We start from the raw sequence: 22,164 nt of genomic DNA, 5'->3' as shown, positions 1-22,164 counted from the left end.
ACCCCTTCATTATCTTGCCCCCTTCTTCTTTGCCTTCTTCTTTAAAAAATAATAATAATAATAATAATAATAATAATAATAATAATAATAATAATAATAATAATAATAATAATAATAATAATAATTCCTGCTTCTCTGGGTTCAGAATTCTATTTAGGCTTGATTTTAATGATTTATGCATATTTTTTATAATTTCACATGATGTCCAGTTCCAAAGTTACAGTTAGTTATACAGTTCTTACTTCAGAGTTCTGGTCCACCTTAAATTTATCTACTTCAGCTGCTGTGGGGAAGAGTGACAGGAGCCATCTTGGTCTTTTTTCATCCAGTTCCAAAATTGAAGTTAGTTATTCAAGTCTTATTTCGAGGTTCTGGTCCACCTTAAATTTAGTTAATTCAACTACTGTGAAACCGGAAGAGAAGCTAGAGCCATCTTAATCTTTTGCAGAAAAAAAGGAAAAATAAAAACCCTTTGTATTTCCCAGTTCTTGACTTTGTTATTATTTCCTTTCCTTGCCCTAACCCTAACCCTCTCCTCGCATTGGTCATAGCTGCTCGAAATATATTAATTGGAACAAGCTTGTATACAGCCAAAACTCGGATATGTTTCTTCTTCGCCTCCTGCTTTTCCAAGTTCTGATTTATGGCAGTTAGTTAATTAGAGTTTCCCATACAGGCAAGATTAGGTTATCAGTTGTCAGTGAGGAGATAGTGCTTTTTTCTTGATCTTTCTCCCTTGTTGCATTCCATCTCTCATTAATTGGAATTGCTTAAGATATGTCAGTTAAAAGACACTCGGACGAAATAAATCTTCACGCTCCTAGACTCCTTTAAAAACACAATCTTTTTAAGTCGGAAGTCAAATTTAGAGTTAGTATTTGAATGGGTTTGTCACTTCTCTGCTTTCTCCCTTTCTGTCCAAATTGTTTCAAACAAATGGCTTTTTTGGAGTGGGGGTAGTGTTTCAACCCTCCACTTTCCTATTCTTTCTTTCTTTTTGAAAAAATTCCAGTCTCACCATCAATATTATTTATGCTCTCAAGATTCTTTGCCTTTTCCAAGTTTGATTTATGGCTGTGGGTTAGATGAATTTTCTTACCGATCTTTCATCTCTTCCTCACATTCCTGTTCATTTGCTTTGGCTGGAAGTCAGCTTCTTGTGCAGCATGTTGCGATGCTGCCGCCCCTACTCCAATTCAGAGGGCAAATCTCTGACCTGCGAGGGACCTGTTGCCTCCCCCTGTGTCTGACTCCAAACTGTTTTTATTTTATTATTTTTTGTGATGAGTCCTTGGTGCTCTCTGAGTTTGGTTGTTTTCTTGTAGGTAGCATCACCAATGCTACCTAGTTTGGATCATGAAATGTCTGCAAGAAAGCAACAAAGCTCAAAGAGCACCAAAGATCCACAGTTCTCCTCCTCCTTTTCCTCCTCCTCGTAGCACTGATGATGTTACCTAATTGGGTCATGAAACATCTGTAAGAAAACAACCAAGTTCAGAGAGCACCAAGGACCCCTCATTTTAACTCTGAGCTACAAATATTTTCCTTGATTTGATTTTTTTTTGGCAGGAAAAATACCAGAAAAAAAGAATAGTAGTATTCTGTATGTAGATTTCATCAGGTAATATTTTAATCTTGGCATCCACTATCACAATCAGAACAGCTTTTATTTGAATGCAATTTTCTGTACTGAAATAAAAGCTGTTCTGATTGTGACAGTGAATGTCAAAGTTAAAATAGTACATGATGGAACCTAGTTTATCATATAAATTACAAATCCATCTTTCCTCCACAAAGTTTTAATAATAATATTGATCATTTGCATCATTATTGTGACACTACTTGTCACTGCCATGTTTCACTCCATTTCTTTCATTTGCATTTTGTTAAAAGCCCTGGTGTCGCCAATAGATATTTGAATGAAAACCTCTTTCTTCTGCTTTATTTTGGTTTCATGATATTAGCCAGTAGTGCATGGCACAGTAAAGAGTCCGAATGTTCTCATATTTACCTTTAAGTATTGCATGCTGTAGATTTTTTTAAAAAAAGTAATTCAGATAGGCTTTTGAATTGATGTGAATCCTCCTTGGCGTAAAGATAATAGTTGAAATTCTTCTGGCAAATGTATGTATAGTTCATGAACCAAGAACTATGTACTTTATTATTATTATTATTTTTATTTTGATATTTATCAGACAAGCCATACAAATTTCATTCCATTAAGGGAGCATTGGTATTGAAAACAAATGATACCAATCAGCTTCCTCTTAGAATACTTAGATCCCAAGTAGTTTAATTTTGGTGATTTAATTTCATAATAGTGAAATTTAAGAAATATATGCCAAATGAAAGTAGCTGCAAATATTTGCACTGATGTAAAACCCACAAGAAAAAGCTGTACTAAAAAGTAGTAAAGTAGTAAAACTGCTAACTAACCCCACGGTTGACTAATCTGATGTTGTCTGTGTGTGGGGGAAAGTATTATTTCTCCTTGGATCAAGATGCAGGATCATTTCTTTACTCATCATTTGGAGTGCAAGGAGCCTTCTTCAAGTGATCCTGCCTATTCTGTTTTGCACGTGGGCTGCTGTCAGGCATGAAGAATCAGATGTTAAGTTCCAGTTAAGCTGATTCATTGCTCAAGTCTATAGACAAGATTCTAGTCAACTAGCTGTCAGGTTTCCGAAAGATGTCCTAATTAACTTATGAGCCTCGAGCCATGTTTGAAAAGAAATCCAGTCTTTTATTAGGAGCAATATTTTGGCAATAGCCACATGGCGTCAAATCTGACCTCACGTAAGTTACGGCTGAACTTTGCCCCTATTTCCCCCTCTCCTCAATCTGTGTCATAAATCACATTATACAACAAAGTGCTCCAGCAGGTTGTAGAATTTCATGCCTCACAAGCCTGCTGTAGTAATCTGAGATCTGACAACTACCAAGTTTTTAAACAAAAATCATCACCAACATTCCTATTTTAATTTGCATTTTCAAGCATGTTCTCACACATCATCCTAACAGATGGAGGTCTGGAAGGATATAACAAATAACTGCATCATAATCCTCATATCTCTGGCAGAACTGCAGACTGCTTGGTTTGCTTTGATTCATAGATTGAATAAAACCTTCAAGCCTCCCTGTTGGTGTGCATGGGAGACCCCGTAGTGAAGCATTTGGGGAATGAGATGTGCAGCTGCAGAATGTGACATCTTTATTGTTCAGAGGGTTCTTTGATGTTTTTCCTCTAGATCTCACCATTTCCTTTTGATTTGCTAAAAGAGGAAATTGAGAAGTATGCTAAAGCCGAACTTGTCTGGTGCCAAGAAGAGCATAAGAACATAGGCTACTATGACTATGTCAAACCTCGTTTCCGGACCATCGTCAATCATACTCGACCTATATGGTAACAATGCTTGCATTGGATATCAGGGATCACCCAAAAATCATTTAGCACCAGGCAGTAAGCCTGACATTTGCAGTCCATGGAGCATGTTCAGCCAGTATGTTGTATTTCTTCTAAGCTGGATCGGTGGGCCCCTATGGAACCTAAATAGACTACATGGGGGAATCTGCTTGGAGCACTGATATACATAGGGATCTGAAAGCTTTTTGGAAAATAGAGTGAAAAAATTTGGAAGACCACTTTGCTCACAGAACTGGGTTGTACTTCTAGTTGCCCATGTGAGATGTGGATGCTGTAGCAGACACCTATTCAGGCTTGCTAGTTATCTCCTGTATAATCAGCCATTCATTGGAAATTATAGCATTAGTAGATATTATTACATCCACACATCAGAGAAATATCTCATTTATTTCCTCTTGTATCTTAAGGTATGTTGGTCGGGAACCAGCTGCTGCTTCAGCCACAGGTAACAAAAACACTCATCTCGTCTCGCTCCGAAGATTTTTGGATACAGCCTTCAACCTGGAGGTCTTTGAAGGGAAGACATTTTGATCCTCATCATGGGTTCCCTTGCTCCATTATCTAGAATGTATGTATTTATGGAAGGAAGGCTGTCACGATAAAAAGGGAGTGAAAGCTAGTTGAGGGTTTCATTTTTTTAGGCAGGGAAGTAGTCAGCTTCTTCAAAAGAATGTCAAACTAGCTGTATGTATGGTGTAAATGTTAGAATTAACTTCTGATTCTGTTAATTTGGCTTTAAGAATTACAGCACTGCTACCTCTTAGTGGAGAGACAGCCAAGTAGCCCAAGTCTTCTGCTTTAAGACTGGCAAGTAGTTGCCAACATTTCTAGTGATCTCTCCTTCTTTGTTAACTTCCTGTAGGTATAAGCAAGATATAGATTTAGCCAAAATTCTGTTTTAGGTACCTAGTTTACTCTTTAGGGTTGTGCTGAGAGAAAACCATGCACTTACTGTGTGTATCATCATCAGAATTCACAAAATCGGCAAAGGTAGTAAACAAAAAAGATGCAGAGGTACAACAGATATATTAAAAATAGGGTTGTGGAGTAATTCTGCCGTACTATATCAATACTTCATCTTGCAACCTAGGTTGGAATTTTTGATAAAAAGGGGCCAAGAAAGTTGGCCAAAGTTATGTTGCCCTGTATATTGTAAAATGTAACCATGGTGGTAATCGTAAGAATAATAAAATAAGATGCATCAGAAATATTTTGCCAGTATTTGACTCTGTGGCATCAAGTTGGTGTTGACTCTTCACAACCGCATAGAAAGCTGAGATATGGTAAAGAATTTAGAGTTTTTCTTTAAAAAGCATTTCAGAGAGAATGGCCAAATGCAGTGTAAATAACAGTGAGTCCATATATTTCTCAAGAAAGATCATCTCAGTGGATCTTGAAATATTTTCTGTCTTCCTTTCAGTAATAAATGCTCTTGTAGCTGGAACTGATCAAATTAACATACAGACAAAAATTTAAAAGCATGGCTTTCCGCTATTGTTGTTTGTGGGTTGGATCCTTCTGCTTTAAAAATAAATATATCCAAGACATGAAAAGTAAATAATAACCTATAAGAGTTTGGTTTATTTGTGGTTTTATGACAATCTCATCTTTATGGATGGATCCTAGCATCCTGCTCGCCAAAATATTGACCTCTATTATTGTTGTTGTTGGTATTATTATTCCATCTATAGTTTGATTTGATGTCTTAGCAGTTTAATCCTGGTAGAATTGCGAGACAGAGAACATATTTTGAACAAACTTAGTTTTATTTTTTATACCAACATTACTACAGTAAAGTTAATAGGTTTTCCAGGTGTTACTTTTCTGAACCTTCAGGCCATTTAAAAGAAAACCTACGAATTAGTAGAAAGAATCCTTTGTTCGTGTTTTATTTTTTAAAAGTTTCCGAATTCTTCATGATTCCTGTGATACTTAGCATGCTGAAGGAGAAATATCTATATCTCAGTTGTCGACACAATCTTTTAAACAGCACCTCAAAAGTCACCTTTCTATGCAGTCTAGGAGTCCATTAAGCTGCTTTTGGTTCAGTTCTCTGTATCATTTGTTGGCCTTTCTTCTAAAATGAGACTAAAGCTGAGCCTCCTGACCTGTTGATGGAAATTCAGGGAAGAGACCAGATGGGTTTTTTCAAGGGTGATTCCTTGCACCACGAATGATCCTGTCTTGGGTCTGGATAAACTTTCAAGTGGGAAAAGTCAAACCTTGCACCGGACTAGTGTATTTAAGACTCTCTCTTGGGAGAGAGAGCTACTGAACCTGCTTTTTCCAGAAGGCAACTGCATTTGCTTGGTTCAGAAATAAAGGAGTTTCTTGAATGAGAAACAAAATGTTTTCAAAGAAAAAAACCCAAGAAAATCCATTTGCATTCTGGGAAAAAACACCTTTGGGACAACCATGACTTGGATGATTGAGAAGCTCCATAGATCATGAATAGCTTCACATTTAGCAGCAGGGAAATATGCTGTGGATTCTCGATGATCCTATTCCACACAGGAAAGAAAAACCTTTTTCATAAACTCTGCTAATTCAATAGAAATGGACAGATATGAGTTGATTGTCATTAATACAAAGCATACCTTACAGTGTTGGCAAAGTCCTAGTAGTAACACAAGAGGCTCTGTCAAATTCGTGGCTACAGCTAATGACATGTCACGGAAAGAGATAAAGCAAATAATTTTATTGCCATAGTCAGGAGAGATCGTTATGCTTGCAATTCAGCCCTGGAAGTCTCCCTTCCTGTAGTTCCATGCTGTACTATATCAATCTCTGCTACCTAGAATACGATCGTTTTGGATTGATATGAGAAACTGGTGATTTCAATTTTTCAAGTACTTGAAGTAGGGAGATGGATGCAATTGTTTAATTTTATTTATATGTTATTGAATTTATTTGCCACCCATCCCATAGCAAAAGCCTCTCTCTATACTCTCCATATAATTTAATTTTATTAAATTTATAGACCGCCCCCTCTCCCCAAAGGGACTATAGCAGGAATACAGTAGAAAGGCGGTTCTTGGGAAGCTTCAACACACAACTAAGCCATGCAATGCAGCTTTGATCATTGTTCTCCCCCTGTGGCCAGGGGGTGGGCAGGGGGGTGCAGGTGATTCCAGAAGGTGGGGAACACTTCAGAAGATCAAAACGAGCATAGAAAAGCACAAGGACAAAAAGGCTCCAAATAATTAGATATAAAACAGAGAAGTGATTTGTGAATTGGAGACCGTACTGTTTTGGCATCAAGGTAGAAAACGAGTCTTTTTATTTTTTGCCTTCCTTAGTGAGAAATGGGTTTTTAAAAAAACAAAGCACAACAAAACTTCAGTAGGCTTTTAAGACTACCTCTCGGGCTTCTTGGCAAAGAGGGTCCAGCTTTCCATCTCCTCCTGAGAGAAAGAGAGCAAGGGGGGATGGTGATTAATAGATAGAAATTCATAGCACATCAATGGATCATTTCTTTTTTTTTTTAAACAAAATTTTATTAGTTTAAAAAAAAATCAAGGAAAGGGGTAATGGGTAAAATTACAAATTTTGACAGTTGCATTATGCAGGAAATGGCCCTCCCCCCCATTCTCATAACTTTCATTTATTAATACATTAGATTGTTGCTACTTAGTAGTATTTTGTCAGCATAAACTTTTATCTTCAAACAATTTCAATCATTTTATATCAAACAGATTTTCTAGTTCATTTTTGTGATCTGAGTTTTCTCAATGTTGCCTCTTCTCCCCCCTCCAGCAGAGCTCCGGCACCTCCCGTGTCCTGTATGTCCCGTATAGTATCATCAGGTTTATCTAGGAGGACTTTATTTTTTTCCATGAAGGCCTCAGCCTCCATAGTTGTGTTGATTCTAACTCTCGTGTCCTCCCAGAATATTAGCATACCTTCTGGCATAAGCCATCTAAACCACACCCCTTTCTGGTATAATTTCTTCGCTAGAAGCGAATAGTTTTTTCTTTTATCTCTAATTTTCTTTGGGATTTGTTTCAGAATGGCTATTTCTCTATCCTTGTATTTTAGTGCTTGCCCCCTTTGTGCACTCAGAATCTCATCTCTTGTGGTCTTTCTGAGAAATTTAATATGTACCTCCCTTGGAACATTGTGTGTTCTGGCATATGCTGAATTTACTCTATAGACCAGGTCCATGTCCCACCCCATCTGTTGTCTGTCTTTTTTAATATATTCAGCCAATAATTTGTCATAATATCCCTCAGATCTTCATCATCAGCCTCAATTACATTTTGAAATCTAAGAAAAAAAGACATCCTTTCAAATTCCACTTTTATCTGGTGGTTCTCAAGTTCTTGGTTTCCTTTCTGCACCTCCTTCACCTCCCTCCTCATCTCAGCCATCCCCTCCTCCAAAAGCTCCAATCTCATGAGTTTTGGATCGCCCGGTCTTGGTTCTCTCTGAGCTGCTCGTTCATTTCTTTCAATTGATTTTTTAAGTCCTCCTGCCCCTTTAAGAGTTGTTGAAACATCTGTTGAAAGTCCACCTCAGGGGGCTTAGGCTGGAGCAAAGAAGTTAGTGTCTGTTGTCTGCTGGGGCTGGACGTTGAAGATGCTGGGGCGGAGCCAGCAAAACCCGGTTTCCCCGGTGGTGGTCTTTTAGGTGGCATTGTAGTAAACAAAGCTCAGAGATGACAATGTCAATACAGAGAGGAAACAATTGGGAAGGTGGATAGCCAAGAGAGATCGCGAGGCAGGAAGTCCAGACAGATAAGGACCTTTTCTCAATTCTAGTTCCAGGCAATAAAGCAATAAAATCCTTTGTTCCAAGTCCAGGGTAAAATGTAACAAGAGATTTCTCTGAGTGTCACGGAGACAAAGACAAATGCCAGCAGTTTCTGTGGGTGGAGTCAAATTTCAAAGTACATGAAGACGAAGGAAGTGTGCCATCTTGCCCTGCCAACTCTGGGATCAGAGAGCAACAAACCAAGAGTTTTCAAAGTTTTCAGAAGGAAACAGATCATCACCTCATTTTCACAATTACAGTAAAAGAAAATCTGCGTTTGCTATGAGTGTGATTTCATTCCAGGCTCCCCCCCCTCCTCCTCCTCTGGGGGCAGAGAGCAGAACAGTTTAAAGCCGCTTGTCCGAGGGGGGGGGAAATCCCCCTCCCTCCAGTCACAGTTCCCAGGAACAGGTTGAACAAGTTTTTTCAAAGGGCTGACAGTCTTTTTATTTTCCTTCACTCATGAAAGGAAACGGGGGGAATCTCCATCTCACCGCATTGCAACTGCGTCCTTCAAATCTTCAGTTTGTCCAGCTGCCTCAATGCAAAGACGCCGCAGCGCCTCCCCTCTTGCCTCCCGATGCCTAGGGTGGATCATTTCTTAGCCATGAGTATATAGAGCGTCCCACTGAGATACTTCAGCCCATATTGATGCCATTGGCCACTTACCGAAATCTAAATCATTAATGTTGCACTGGAAGACGGTCTCTCCATTCACAATCAGCTGCACATCATTCCAATCGGGAATTTGCTGGAGAACAATTTGATGCCCGTCTTCTTTTAACACGGCTGCAGTAGAGCAGGCAGAAAACAGGGTTCATTCCCAAAGCTGTTGACAACCACAGTACATGAAGATTTCACAAGATTTAATTGCAAGATTAATAAGAATGACAATGATGATAGAGACCTGTAAACAGAAGCAGAACTGTGGCCAAAGAAAGCAAAGGGAGGACCCAGAGTCATAGGGGCCTTGGGCGCAATCCCAATAACATCTGGATCACCACCACTGGAACACCTTCATCAGCATTGACAAATTCACCACCAGTCAATTGTAAAAGGCAGCTTGACTCAGAACAGCTTCCATCCTGCGATGATACCTCTAGCTCCATCACACAACCACATCTGCCTCTCCCGGGTCCTTGGAAGGACTCGATAGGTGGACAAAGCTGCCCAATCCAATCTAGACACCTGACTGACTGTCTGACAATACAACGATAGAGCCTTATTTTTCCCACCCTGAGCCAACTCCCTTTAAATCTCCCCCATTCCTTTGCTTTTTCTAAATTAAAGACTCAACACAACGTGTCTTCATTGGAGAGTTGTGTGACTCTCAGAAAATCCTCACTGCTTCCTACCTGAGCTGGAAAAGAGAAATTCTGGTCATGGTTTCTCCCATGCCAAGTTCTACAGGCTTTAAATTGTCTTATTCATAATTCATACCTTACAGAGAACTATGGTTTGTGTAGCTGTTTATTTATTTATTTTTCTTGCCTAGTCAAGGAATTTTAAAAACAGATTCACGCAGCAAAGACAAAACCAAACAAAGCAGATTTTTTTAAAAAGCGGCATCTTGTGGGTCTCCCTGAAATAGACCTTTGTTTAGACATTGTCAGGAGTTAACTTGACTTTCTTTCCTCAGCCTTCTGCTAATAGAAGGACTCTTAATTTTTACTCCAGCCTTTTCTCTTTCTGGTTTCTGTTTCTCCAATGAATACAATACATTTAATTTATTTAATATGTTGAACATGTACTAGATAACAGGTATAAATATAAACATGGACATGAACAAGGAATGAGTACAAGTAAATGGGGACAGTAGGACAGGGACGGTAGGCATGATGGTGCGCTTATGCATGCACCAATTTATTGATACAGATAAATAAATTGCCGGATATGGTATTTTCTTTTTAAAAAAATATACTTTTATTGTTTTTACATTTAAAACAGTGCAGCACCGCAAGGTCGAAGTGACCATACAATCACATTATATACATATATTATATTATTTATATTACATTTATTAAATTTATAGAGCGCCCCCTCTCCCCGAAGGGACTCGGGGCGGTGTACAGACAACACAATAAAAAACAGTATACAAAATTAAATACTCTTAGATACCCCTAAAATCAAATTAAATACTAGGCTGTACAGTATGATAAAAATTAAAAACAACCTAAAAACCTACCCCTAAAAATTTAAAATACAGGCTAGAAGGATTAAAACTATGGTTAGGCCAGGCCAGCTAGGTTGAACAGGTGGGTCTTAAGTTTCTTGCGGAAGGAGCGGAGATCGGTGGTTATTCTAATATCGGGGGGGAGGTCATTCCAGAGGGTCGGGCCAATCACAAAGAAGGCCCTACTCCTGGGCGTCGCCCGCTGGCACTGCCTAGTGGACGGCACCCGGAGGAGTCCCTCCCTGTGAGAGCGAATCAGCCGCAGGGATGTATGGGGCAGGATGCGATCCCGCAAATACCTAGGTCCTGTGCCATGGAGTGCTTTAAAGATGATAGTCAACACCTTGAAACACAAAATGAGTTTATACAAATAAACTCATCCAGTAACTGGCAGCCTACTTAATACATTATCTATCCTTCTATCCAATCACATTATTTACAGTTTGTTTCAGTCTTGTCACTTCGTCTTATACCAATAATAGAATCTGTTCCAGACTTCAAAATATTCCGATTCCCCTTTATTTTTTAGTTCAAGGGTGAGCCTATCTGCTTCCTCACAGGTCAAAATTTTCCTAAGTATATCTAATTTTGATGGTGTATTTTCTTTTTTCCAATACTGTGCATAAGTTATACGTGCTGCAGTTAGTACATGTATAATTAGATAAAGCACATCTTTCTTATACCCATCCAGTATTTATGCCTAGGAGAAAAATTTCTGGTTTGAACAAAATTTGATCTCCCACCATTTGTTCCAACCATGATTGTATCATTTTCCATATCTTTTTGCCTCATTGCATGTCCACCACATGTGATAAAAAGTGCTTGGTGTTTTTTTTTTGGTTTTTTTTTTTTGCACTTCCAACAATTTGGGGCCAAATTTTTAAACATTTTGGAGAGCCCTGCTGCAGGAAGATGCCATCTGTAGAACATCTTATACAGATTTTGTTTATAAGCCATGGCCATTGTTAGTTTCTGATTAAGTATCCAACGTTTTTCCCATTTAGCCAATTCCACATTATAACCAAATTTTTTCACCCAGGCGACGATAGTTTCTTTAACATGTATCTTCCTCAAGTTTATATTCCAGCAAAAATCTATACAGCACTTTGATCAACCTGTTTTCTGTCTCTATCAGAAGTTTATCTAATATTGAGTAATCTTTGGCAATACCTTCCTTTTTCCTATCCTGTGCAAACCTTGATTGTATCTGTAAATAAGACCACCATTCTAGTTGTACCCCTTGTGATGCCAATTTTAGTCTAATTTTTAACTCCCCCCATCTCTTCAATAGCTCTTTGTATGTGACAATTTTTTCCATGTTAATTAAATTTGGATGTATGTATGCTTCCACTGTAGATAGCCAAATGGGTATTTCAGTATAATGGTCTTGTTTGTTTTGTTTTGTTTGTTTTTATTGGATTTATATGCCGCCCTTCTCCCAAAGGACTCAGGGCAGCGTACAATGTTAAAAAACACACATCCCAAAAGTTAAAAAGAAATTAAATACATATCCAAAAGAAACAAACCGAATTTATAGGACAATACATTTAAAAATGAGTTAAAATTAATAGGCCAGGCCGGCTTGCTGGAAAAGCCAACTTTTTAGGGCGCGTCAGAAGGACCGGAGGTCAGGGATGATGCGAAGCTCCGGGGGCAGCTCATTCCAGAGGGAAGGCGCTCCCACAGAGAAGGCTCTCCCCCTGGGGGTCACCAGCCGACACTGTCTGGCCGACGGAACCCTGAGGAGGCCAACTCTGTGGGATCGTACTGGACGGTGGGAGGCTACTGGTGGCAGTAGGTGGTCTCGCAGGTACCCTGGGCCTAAGCCATGGAGCGCTTTAAAGGTCATAATTAATACCTTGAATCGCACCCGGAAAACAACCAGCAACCAGTGCAGGCCGCCTAAAAGGGGTGTAACATGGGAGCACCTAGGTACCCCCATGACAACCCGCGCGGCCGCATTCTGGACCAGCTGAAGCCTCCGGGTGCTCTTCAAGGGCAGCCCCATGTAGAGAGCATTGCTGTAGTCCAGGCGAGAAAGGACGAGGGTATGAGTGACTGTGCACAGAGCATCCCGATCCAGGAAGGGGCGCAATTGACGTACCAGGCAAACCTGGTAAAAGGACCCCCTGGTCACGGCCGTCAGGTGTTCTTCTAAACTAAGCCGCATATCCAGGAGGACTCCCAGATTGCGAGCCTTCTCTGAAGGGGCTAAAATTTCTCCCCCTATCATCAAAGATGGAACAAGATGTACAAATCGGGATGACGGAAACCACAGCCACTCAGTCTTCGAGGGATTGAGCTTGAGTCTGTTCCTCCCCATCCAGATCCGCACAGCCTCCAGGCATCGGGACATCACATCGAGGGCATCGTTTGGGTGGTTTGGGGTAGAGATGAAAAGTTGGGTATCATCAGCATATTGATGATACCGTACCCCAACACCACGGATGATCTCGCCCAGCAGTTTCATGTATATGTTGAACAGGAGGGGTGAGAGAACCGACCTCTGGGGCACCCCACAAGTGACGCGCCTGGAGGTCGATCTCTACCCTGCAGTCAACACAAACTGCGACCAATCCGACAGGTAGGAGGAGAACCACCGTAAAACGGTGCCCCCCACTCCCAACCCCCCGAGTCGTGGCAGTAGGATACCATGGTCGATGGTATCGAAAGCCACCGAGAGGTCTAATAGGACCAGGACAGAGGAGCAGCCCTATCCCGGGCCCGCCAGAGATCATTGACCAACGCAACCAATGCCGTCTCCATGCTGTACCCGGGCGTGAAACCCGACTGAAACGGATCCAGGTAGACAGCTTCATCCAGGTACTGGGGAAGCTGACATGCTACCACACTCTCGACAACCTTTGCTACAAAGCGAAGGTTGGAGACCGGACGATAGTTGGCTAAAGAAGCTGGGTCCAGGGAAGGCTTCTTAAGGAGGGGCCTCACCACCGCCTCCTTCAAGGTGGTGGGAAAGAACCCCTCTCTCAATGAAGTGTTGGTAATCGCCTGGAGCCAGCCTCGTGTCACCTCCCGGGAAGCCGAAACTAACCAAGAAAGACACGGGTCCAGCACACAAGTGGCAACACTGAGTCTCACCATAATCCTGTCCATGCCTTCGGGGTCACAGGATCAAACCCATCCCAGATTGTCTCCTCAAGATTCATCCCCATCGGCTTGCCCGAATCTACCCAATCAGAGTCCAAGGCTGTCCGGATCTGAGTGATTTTATCCTGCAGATACTGAACAAATTCTTCAGCCCTACCCTGCAAGGGGTCTTCCCCAGTTCCTTGGTTAAGTAAGGAGTGGGTCACCCTAAACAGGGCGACTGGGCGGTTGTCTGCAGACATGATAAGAGCGAAAATTTTTTGCCGTTTTGCCGCTTCTATCGCCACTAAGTAGGATTTAATATGAATTCTTACTAGTGTTCGATCAGATTCGGACTGGCTGGCCCTCCAGCCACTCTCTAGGCGTCTTTTCCGGTGTTTCATCTCCTGGAGCTCCTCGGTAAACCAGGGAGCCATCCGGGATCGACACCGGGTCAGAGGCCGCAAAGGCACAACGCGATCCAAGGCCCCAGCGGCTGCCCTATCCCAGGCTTCCACTAGGGCTTCAGTTGAGTTGTGAGCAAGGGATTCAGGAAAAGTCCCAAGCTCCATCAGGAACCTTTCGGGGTCCATCAGGTGCCTGGGGCGGAACCATCTAGTCGGTTCAGCCTCCCTGCGGCAAGGGGTAGCAGTATGGAAGTCAAGCCTGATGAGGAAATGATCAAACCATGACAAGGGTTGAATAGAAATATCCCCTAAATCTAGATCATTCATCCACTGCCCAGAGACAAAAATCAGGTCGAGCGTGTGTCCCCCATTATGGGTAGGGTCTTGAATTAACTGAGTTAGGTCCATAGCTGTCATGGAAACCATGAACTCCCGAGCTGACTCGGATGTCTCGCCAATGGAAGGCAGATTGAAATCCCCCAGGACCATGAGCCTGGGGAAATCAACCACCAATCCAGCTGACACATCCAGCAGCTCCAGCAGGGCTGATGAAACATAGCAGGGAGACAGGTATGTAACAAAAAGGCCCACCTGAGCTCCAAGGCCCCACTTCACAAAGAGGGACTCACACCCGCCTATCTGAGGCACAGTGACCTCCTGAGGTCTGAGACTTTCCCTAATAACCACCGCCATCCCCCCGCCCTTGCCCTGGGCTCTCGGCTGGTGAAACGCCCGGAAGCCTGGTGGGCATAGTTCACTAAGGGGCACACACCCCTCATGGCCCAACCAGGTCTCCGTAATGCACGCCAGGTCCGCTCTACCCTCTTGTATGAGGTCGTAAATTAGGGGAGCCTTATGTACCACGGACCTGGCGTTAAGCGACACCAGCCGGAGACCAGGGTCCTGTAATCCCGAGCACCCAGGGGTGCGAGAAGGGCGATGAGGGTCGGAACGCGCAATCGCTCTTAAACAGCAAACCCGCGTCCTCCGAACATCATTTGGCCCTCGGTCCCCACCATATCTGCCTCTCCCACAAACAGTAGAGATGGTGAACCCCGCAATGGAATGGCTTAATGTCTCCCCGGAATCCCAACCCTTCCTAGCCCTCCCAACCCGCACCCGTTAGTTAGCTCTGGCCTGTGCCCTGGCAGACTCCCCCTCCCAAGCCTGTCTGAGCCATCCAAATCAACCCCCCTCCCCCCTTAAAATTTGGTTTAAAAGCCCCTGTAAAAAACCCTTAAGAAGTCTCTTCTTCGCATGCCACCTCTCGGGATCCCAAGATCCATCATTAAGGAAGCGTCTTGATAGGTCAGAAGGCCATCCCCGGGAACGGGGGAGTTCCCGGAGGGAATAAAGTTATGTCGCAGTATAACGTAGAGGAGAGGGTGGCATCAACCAAACGGGATGACATCATGGGGAGATGACATGTCCACAGGGGGGGGGGGAGCCAGCAGTGTTCAAGGGGGTAGCAGGAAGCTTATGTCCATCATAAAAATAGTCGGTTTTGGGGACAATATGTAAGGGTAACGGACAGCTGTCCAAAATCGCAGCAGATGCTAGCTTGCGAGGTGGTGAAGCGGCCAGTGATGGCGGCAACAAGGACCGTGGCGGCATTGGTGGCTGCTCCAACTCCGACTCCAACAGCTAAGCTCCGCCCACGCCAGCCGCACTCACATCCATTGCCAGGGCCGCACTCCGTTGACCCAGTCCATAATACCACAGGAGGGGTGGCCAAATGGCACAGTACGGTGGTCCAGGCAACGGCGGTAATACCAGGGGGGCCCAACGAAGCACCCCCCCACTTCAACCGCGCCCACGTCAACTCCCAAAGCCATCTTCCGCTGGCGTCAATATCCATGCCAGCTGCCTCAGCCCCTCCCCGCTGATCTAATTTATCATGTTCATAACCAAGGGGGGAGGAGCAACCGGGATAACACCACGGCATGAGGAGCGGCAGCTGTAGAGACCCCAGACTGGGCATCCCGCCGCCACCGCTGACCATACCCACGCCGGCTGCAGAGACCCCAGGCCGGGCGTCCCACCCCAGCTGCTGACCACACCCATGTCGGCAACCGCTGACGCTCTCCATTCTCCTTTCACCGCTAACCGCCCCATTTCACTCACGATGGTCCGGCTATAAGGCAGGACATCGCAGCTCAAGGGTATCCCCGAGGTCCCAGGAAGTTCTCATAACGACCTGGAACCAACGATGGAATGGGGTACCCCTGCAAGCCCCAAGAAGGACAATCATCTCCCCGAAGCTCTCCTCAAACGCGACAGGACACCATCTTGGGCATGCGTAGTAGAAGTAATCTGTTCGTGTTTAATTTTGTTCCATACTAATAACAGGGAGTGTTCAATGTAGTGTCTATAAAAATATTTATGTGCAGATTCCTTTTCATACCATAGGAAGGCATGCCATCCTGCTTGGAGGTCATGACCTTCCAATTAATCTTTTATTTCTCAACATTAACCAGTCTTTTAACCATGTTAAAGTGGCCGCAGTATAATAAAGTTCCCAATCTGGTATGCCAAATCCTCCTTTTTCCTTCGTATCTTGCATAGCTTTGAGTTTTTTTCTTGGTTTTTTTCCCTGCCATATAAATTTAGAAACCAATTGATTTAAAATCTTTTAAAAAACCTTTTTCTAATTTAATGGGAATGTTCTGAAACAGAAAAATAAATTTTGGTAGACATTCATCTTTATGACTGCGATCCTACCCATCAGGGACAAGGTCTTGTCTTGTACCTTTTTGTATTGCTATACTTTGCGTTAATTCACCATTAATTATTACTTTCACTTTTTGATTTGTACATATTGCTCTAATTGTTTTTATAAACTTATCCTCAAATTTCAAGTGTTCCAATTGTTGATGTAAAAATTCCCAGTTCACATTTTCAAACGGATATGGTATTTTCTCTTTAATTTGGGGGGGATGTGAGCATACAGGTTTTGCTCTTTTCTAGAGGCAGTCATAATGTTTTCCTTCTTTGGAGAACTTCACAATTGCAGGAACTTTTATCTGCTGGTGCTGATCCACTTCAGCCTTTCTCTACAAGCCAGCTGTGGCTTCCCTCTGCCCCCTGGTCCTCAGACTGAATTTTAATTTAGCTTCTTGATGAATGACAGCAAATTCCACCAGCAAGAAGTCCGGTTAATGAGGCTCTTGAAGTTTGGGCAAAGGTTTCGCTAGACTGGGAGAGGTGCCTAAGATACGCTTAGTGCTTTCTGGAGAGACTTAATGGGTCTGTGCAATCAGCAGAATGCAAAAAAATAAACTCTCTCCCCCTGCGCTGCCACTTCCCCCTGTCTGGTGACATTTTTCTGTTCTGCTTCCCCCAAAATAATAATAACAATAACAGCAGCAACAACAAGAAATATATATAGTATACTAAATTATCTAGAAAGTGCCAGTAGAGATAACATCTCCCCACCCCACCCCGGATTGGCATTGATGACAATTATGTCAAATTATAATTGAAGCCTATTACATGCTATTTGGGATTTGTGAAAAGTCTATTAGGGCTTCTGTTTGAACTAAGGACCAGCAACAAGGCAGTCATCAAAATCCTTTCTAAAAATATTAGGAATTGATCTGTATGGATCAAATCAAATTGTGAATGTTTTAGCATCAACCAGAAAGTTCCAGCTAGTGGGTGGTTTAATTTTTAAAAAATCATAAAAATAATTAAATAAGGCCCGAGCAGATACGGCATTTGTCTTTGGATGCCAGTAACAATTTTATATTATACTTTTCAATAACAGTATAACAAACGTTTTTCATTTTGCATTTTAACTGTATTTATGCTGTTAGAATGAATTTGAATTTTGGCCAGGAAGTTTTTGCAAAAATAAAGCCTAAACTTTAAGGCACATTCCTGATAAGTTCACCTTTGGGAAATTTAAGGGAAATTTTCTTTAATCAGAAAATTCTCAGTTCTCCAAGGCTCATCAGATCTGACAAAATCTAATGTGACTGATCCAATGCTCTCCTAATTGCTTCAAAATCCATAGGATGATTCTTTTCTCGGCTTCCATTTAAAATATTGACCTTTTGCCCCTCGATTGTAGTTATCCAACACACCTCCCTGCTCTTGTTTTGCCCACAAGTACAATCCTGTGAGGTAAGTTGGTAGAGAGAGAGAGTGACTGGCCTAAAGTCACCCAGCTGGCTTTTACGGATAGGGCAGGACTCATGTGCTCTTGCTTTTGTGTGTGCATTTGTAGACACATACACATACACGTACGCATGTACATACATAGGTTTATATATATTCCTTGATAAAATTTCAGGTTGGGCATGAGCTGGTATTCTTGTTCCGATTTTACATCTACCCTATAGGCCCATTTATGTATAAATCAAGCATTACAAAAAAAATCCATAAATTTCCCTAATGTTTCATTTTAAAAAGCCAAACTTTGACTTTATTCCCCAAAATAAAGAAGATCAAAAGTCTATAAGATCCCTGGAGCTGAGCTTCTATCAGCTCCCTCATTATATTATCTTATATTTGTATGTAAATCATATCATTTTGCATTTGGACATGTATATTAACATATGTAATTTCTATGCTACCGCAGGGAATCTGGTTTCACTATCCTGGTTACAGAAAATACTGTGGGCAATTCTGTCCCTAAAAATTATCTTATGAGCTGAGAATACGTGAACATGCAGCCAACTAACATAACCATGAACCTTGGCCTACCTGCCAATTAAGTTTTCTGTTATTACTAAAGGTCTAATTAGATCATTCAGTAGCAGCGTTAATCGAATTTCCAATTTCCTTTGCAGGACAAATGAAGCTGCGTTAGGCAGTAAGCATCCTTACTGTAACCAGGATACAGTATAAAACCACAGAAGTTGTGGGTGCCTTACAAATAATGAAGAAAGAACTGAGAAAGAATTGAACTCCTTCCAGGATAACAGTTTCCTCATCCTAACCGTTCACTTCCCAGAAGAGCAACAAAGTTCATTAGGAGGGTAAAACATAGAAAGAATGGTTGCTGGAGCTGGGTATGTCTTATGAAAAGAACTATTTCATAAGACTTTTCATAGTCTTATAAAAAGAAGGACTGGGGGTGACATGATAGCCGATAGAAGGTATTCCAGTATTTGAGTGGCTGCAGGAAAGGCGAGAGGGTCAAGCTATTCTCCAAAGGCAAGATAAGAAGCAATGGGTGGAAACTAATCAAGGAGAGAAGCAACTTAGAACTATAAGACAGAAATTTCCTGACAGAACAGTTCGCCAGTGGAACGACTTGCTTCCAAAAGTTATGAATTCTGCAACACTGGAAGTTTTTAAGATGTTGGACAACCATTTGTCTGAAATGTATAGGGTCTCCTGCCTAATCAGGGGGTTGGACTAGAAGATCTCCAAGGTTCTGTTGTTCTGTTCTTATTCTATTCCAATTCCTGTTCTGTTCCAATTACTGTTCCGTTCTATCCCAAGCCATCCCATCCCATTCTATTCATGTTATGGGTTCCTTGGGAATAAAACTAAGCAGATACAAATTGTGTAAAAACTGTGGTTATTATAAGAAAAGGCAAGGACTTTTCCTTATAAGCGAAGTGAGGAAATGGGTGGTAAGTGTTGGCTTTGGCTTTGAGGAGTGAACAAGATCCACGAACTTCAGCATAATAGGCAATTTGTTTTCAATGTGCATCAGCAAGAAGTATTAGAAAATGAAGTCTTCTTTAAAACAAGTCAAAAATGATTTAGAACATAAAATCACAGGGCTGAAAGGGACCTCAGAGGTCTTCTAGTCCGACTTCATGGACATGTCATCCATGTAGCTTCCTTGATAATGACATGGAAGCATTTATATCTTCTACATTAATTTCTGGAAAGTTTCCCAATCTCAGTCTACAATGTGGGTAATTCATGGTGATTTCCCTTCTATCTTTTAACTAGTTTCAACCCTGTTTAGCTTTGTAAGTTCAGCTAAGTAGGTTGAACTGGTTGTATGAAAAGAAGAATTGTTAAAATGAATTCTCCTTTCATGATCCCACAGAGCAATTGTTTTCTTTGCTAGCAACACCTTTGAGGTTAAACCCACTCACCTAGGACTAACTCTCGTTGAACCCAGTAAATAAGACCTTCTTGAACACATGTTTGTTTGGGGACTTTCACCTAGACTGCCCCATGCATTGTTCGACACAGGTGGTTTGTGGAAGATACAAATAGAAATTTGCATATTTTGTGTTGATAACAACTGCCTTCTGTTCAGTATTAAAAGCATTCACAAAGCACACCAAAATGACATGCAAGATGCTTAGATGGTTTGTAATTCAGAAAGAAAATGACTTTCTTGTTCTCACAGATAGCAAAAAGTTGTAAGCTTTTCTGAAGTGTTCATCTTCTTATCAAGCAGAACAGAGAACAGAAAACAGTATAAAGTCTCCCCCAAAAGGAAGCAAAAACTTTAGTAACAACTACCACCACAGTTGTTTTCCATCAGAAAAGAAAAGAATTCCATGCACATTTCTTTCTTAATTTATTGGGTTTAGTAGGGGAAAGCATTTCTCTCAGTCGGAAAAAATGTTGGAAGAACATAGAACATAACAGAATAACAGAATTGGAAGGGATCTTGGAGGTCTTCCAGTTCACTTCCCTGCTTGACCAGGAGACCCTATACTATTTCAGACAAGTGGCTGTCCAGTCTCTTAAAACCCTGCAGTGGTGGAGCACCCACAACTTCTGAAGGCAACTTCTATTCCCACTGGGTAATTGTTCTCATTGCCAGGAAATTTCTCCTTAGTTCTAGGTTGGTTGTTCTCTCCTTGGTTAGTTTCTATCCATTTTTTTCCATCCAGTGAAAGAAGCAAGCAAGTAAAGAATTAGAAGTCTTTTAACTTAAGTGAATTTTCATTCACTTATTGCAAACAGAAATTGGCATGTTTAACCAATGCCAGGTTAGTGTAGAAGCCAAGATGTTCACCTGAGAATTCACCCAAAAATTGACCATTTTCAGATGTCTGTGGAAAGGACAGATTTATTAGTCAGATGGTTTATTCAGCTTGGACTAAGCAATGCATGAAAGGTGAAGCTAACTCTTTAGCTTCTGAAGGCCCACAGGAGGTCACCTGACAGCCCATTTTGTTCTTTTTTCGGGGATGGCAAGGATGAAGGATGAGGTTCCTAAAGTACCTCAAACATCACAAAATGGGCAAACACCATGCAGCCAAAATCCAACGATTTTGTTACATTTCAGTAGTGGAACTCAAAATGATGGTGGGGAACTGTAAATTGTAGGGTGGGGTTGGGGGCCACACGTGGCCTGCCTCTGCCACCCACGAAGACTGCTTCCATGCAGACCTCTTCCTTCCAGGCATTGACTTCTTGTTCCCCTTCTTCCAACCTGCCAGAACTAATTCTTCCACCCCACTCCCCCTGCCTGCACCACCATCCTGCCATTACTGATGAAGAATGGATGAGAAGCGAAACGTCTTCAAGGAAAAACAAAGGAAGTCAAGCAACTTTGGGGCAACCATGACTTGTATGACTGAGAATCTCCATACACCGTTCTTCTCTCAGCAAGAAGCAGTGGATGTCACGCACCTTGCATGCCCTCCAGGCGAAAAGTCCTGTGCTCCACCACTCCACAGCTTCGATAAGGCCCATATTTGAGGGTCACCAGAGCATTCTTTGGCATTGCTGGGCTAGCTATAAGAAGACTCCCAAGGAATGAGAAAGCAAACGGAGGGTGGAGCTGAAACATGTCCTTCTCTGCTGCCTAGGAAGCTCTGGTGGCTTTGACATCACCCACAGTAGCCATGGCAAAGCTTGTTGTTTCCTTGGGGACGCAGTGTCACAAAGGGAAAAAAATGTTGGGGCTCAATTCTGTGGTGCTTCATTTGCAGAGAGATAGAGAGAGAGAGGGAGGGAGGGAGGGAGAGAGATTGATTCTGCAGAACTTCAAACTGGCACATTGGTTGGATTTTGATAACTTGGTGAAGGTGTGTAGCCTTTTGTCATACACTCCAACTAGTCATTTTCCTAATGATGTGGGTACTAAAAACACCTCCATTGGATTCATAATACCATAATTTGGCTTTTAGATGAGAACCTGGTGTGAATTCAGCCAGTCTATTCTCTGAACCGTAGCTCAGCATTATAGTGAAACACATTAACGTGGCTCCTTTCCCCTGAAGCTTCATAGGCCTGAATGGACCTCTACAACTTTTTATTTATCAAATTTATTGGCTGCCCATCTTATTGGAGTCTAATTTCATCTGGGGATCTTATGGTTCCTCTTCAACTGCAAGAGGGAGGCTCTTTGCAGTCCTTTGAGGCTTAGGTTAATGTTCTGACCCCCCCCC

The 22,164-nt window shown here is 42.0% G+C and overlaps 2 protein-coding genes across 7 annotated transcripts in view; one reads left to right on the top strand and one right to left on the bottom strand.

Annotated features, from left to right (window-relative positions):
• Nucleotides 1-4,982, top strand: part of OGDHL (oxoglutarate dehydrogenase L) — a 113,874-nt gene extending 108,892 nt beyond the window's left edge. For all 6 annotated transcript variants that reach the window (XM_081955346.1, XM_081955349.1, XM_081955344.1 and 3 more), the window contains exons 22-23: nucleotides 3,249-3,403; nucleotides 3,832-4,982. In XM_081955346.1, the coding sequence (XP_081811472.1) occupies nucleotides 3,249-3,403; nucleotides 3,832-3,955 (279 nt within the window). In that variant the 3' untranslated portion in view covers nucleotides 3,956-4,982. The remainder of the gene's footprint in view (nucleotides 1-3,248; nucleotides 3,404-3,831) is intronic.
• A 1,611-nt stretch (nucleotides 4,983-6,593) lies between these two features.
• Nucleotides 6,594-21,514, bottom strand: LOC309392408 (UPF0728 protein C10orf53 homolog). The gene is made up of 3 exons (XM_081953594.1): nucleotides 21,404-21,514; nucleotides 8,846-8,965; nucleotides 6,594-6,828 (listed from the first exon to the last, which is right to left on the bottom strand). Exons 1-3 carry the CDS (start codon nucleotides 21,495-21,497, stop codon nucleotides 6,764-6,766), a joined length of 279 nt encoding a protein of 92 aa, XP_081809720.1. The 5' UTR covers nucleotides 21,498-21,514; the 3' UTR covers nucleotides 6,594-6,763.
• Between the last annotated feature and the right edge of the window lie 650 nt (nucleotides 21,515-22,164).

This window comes from Natrix helvetica (genome assembly GCF_964273705.1).
Source record: "Natrix helvetica genome assembly, chromosome: 5".
Lineage (NCBI taxonomy): Eukaryota > Metazoa > Chordata > Lepidosauria > Squamata > Natricidae > Natrix > Natrix helvetica.
The sequence above is the reverse complement of the archived record's forward strand: the minus strand, read 5'-3'. Positions and strand labels throughout refer to the sequence as shown.

Bases quoted from the DNA above. Each gene is read 5' to 3' on its own strand.
- LOC309392408 (XM_081953594.1), bottom strand. From the start codon at position 21,497: ATGCCAAAGAATGCTCTGGTGACCCTCAAATATGGGCCTTATCGAAGC. The intron at 8,966-21,403 runs GTGCGTGACATC...GCTCTACTGCAG, and splicing joins TCGCCTGGAGGGCATGCAAG to CCGTGTTAAAAGAAGACGGG. The intron at 6,829-8,845 runs GTAAGTGGCCAA...TCTTTCTCTCAG, and splicing joins CATTAATGATTTAGATTTCG to GAGGAGATGGAAAGCTGGAC.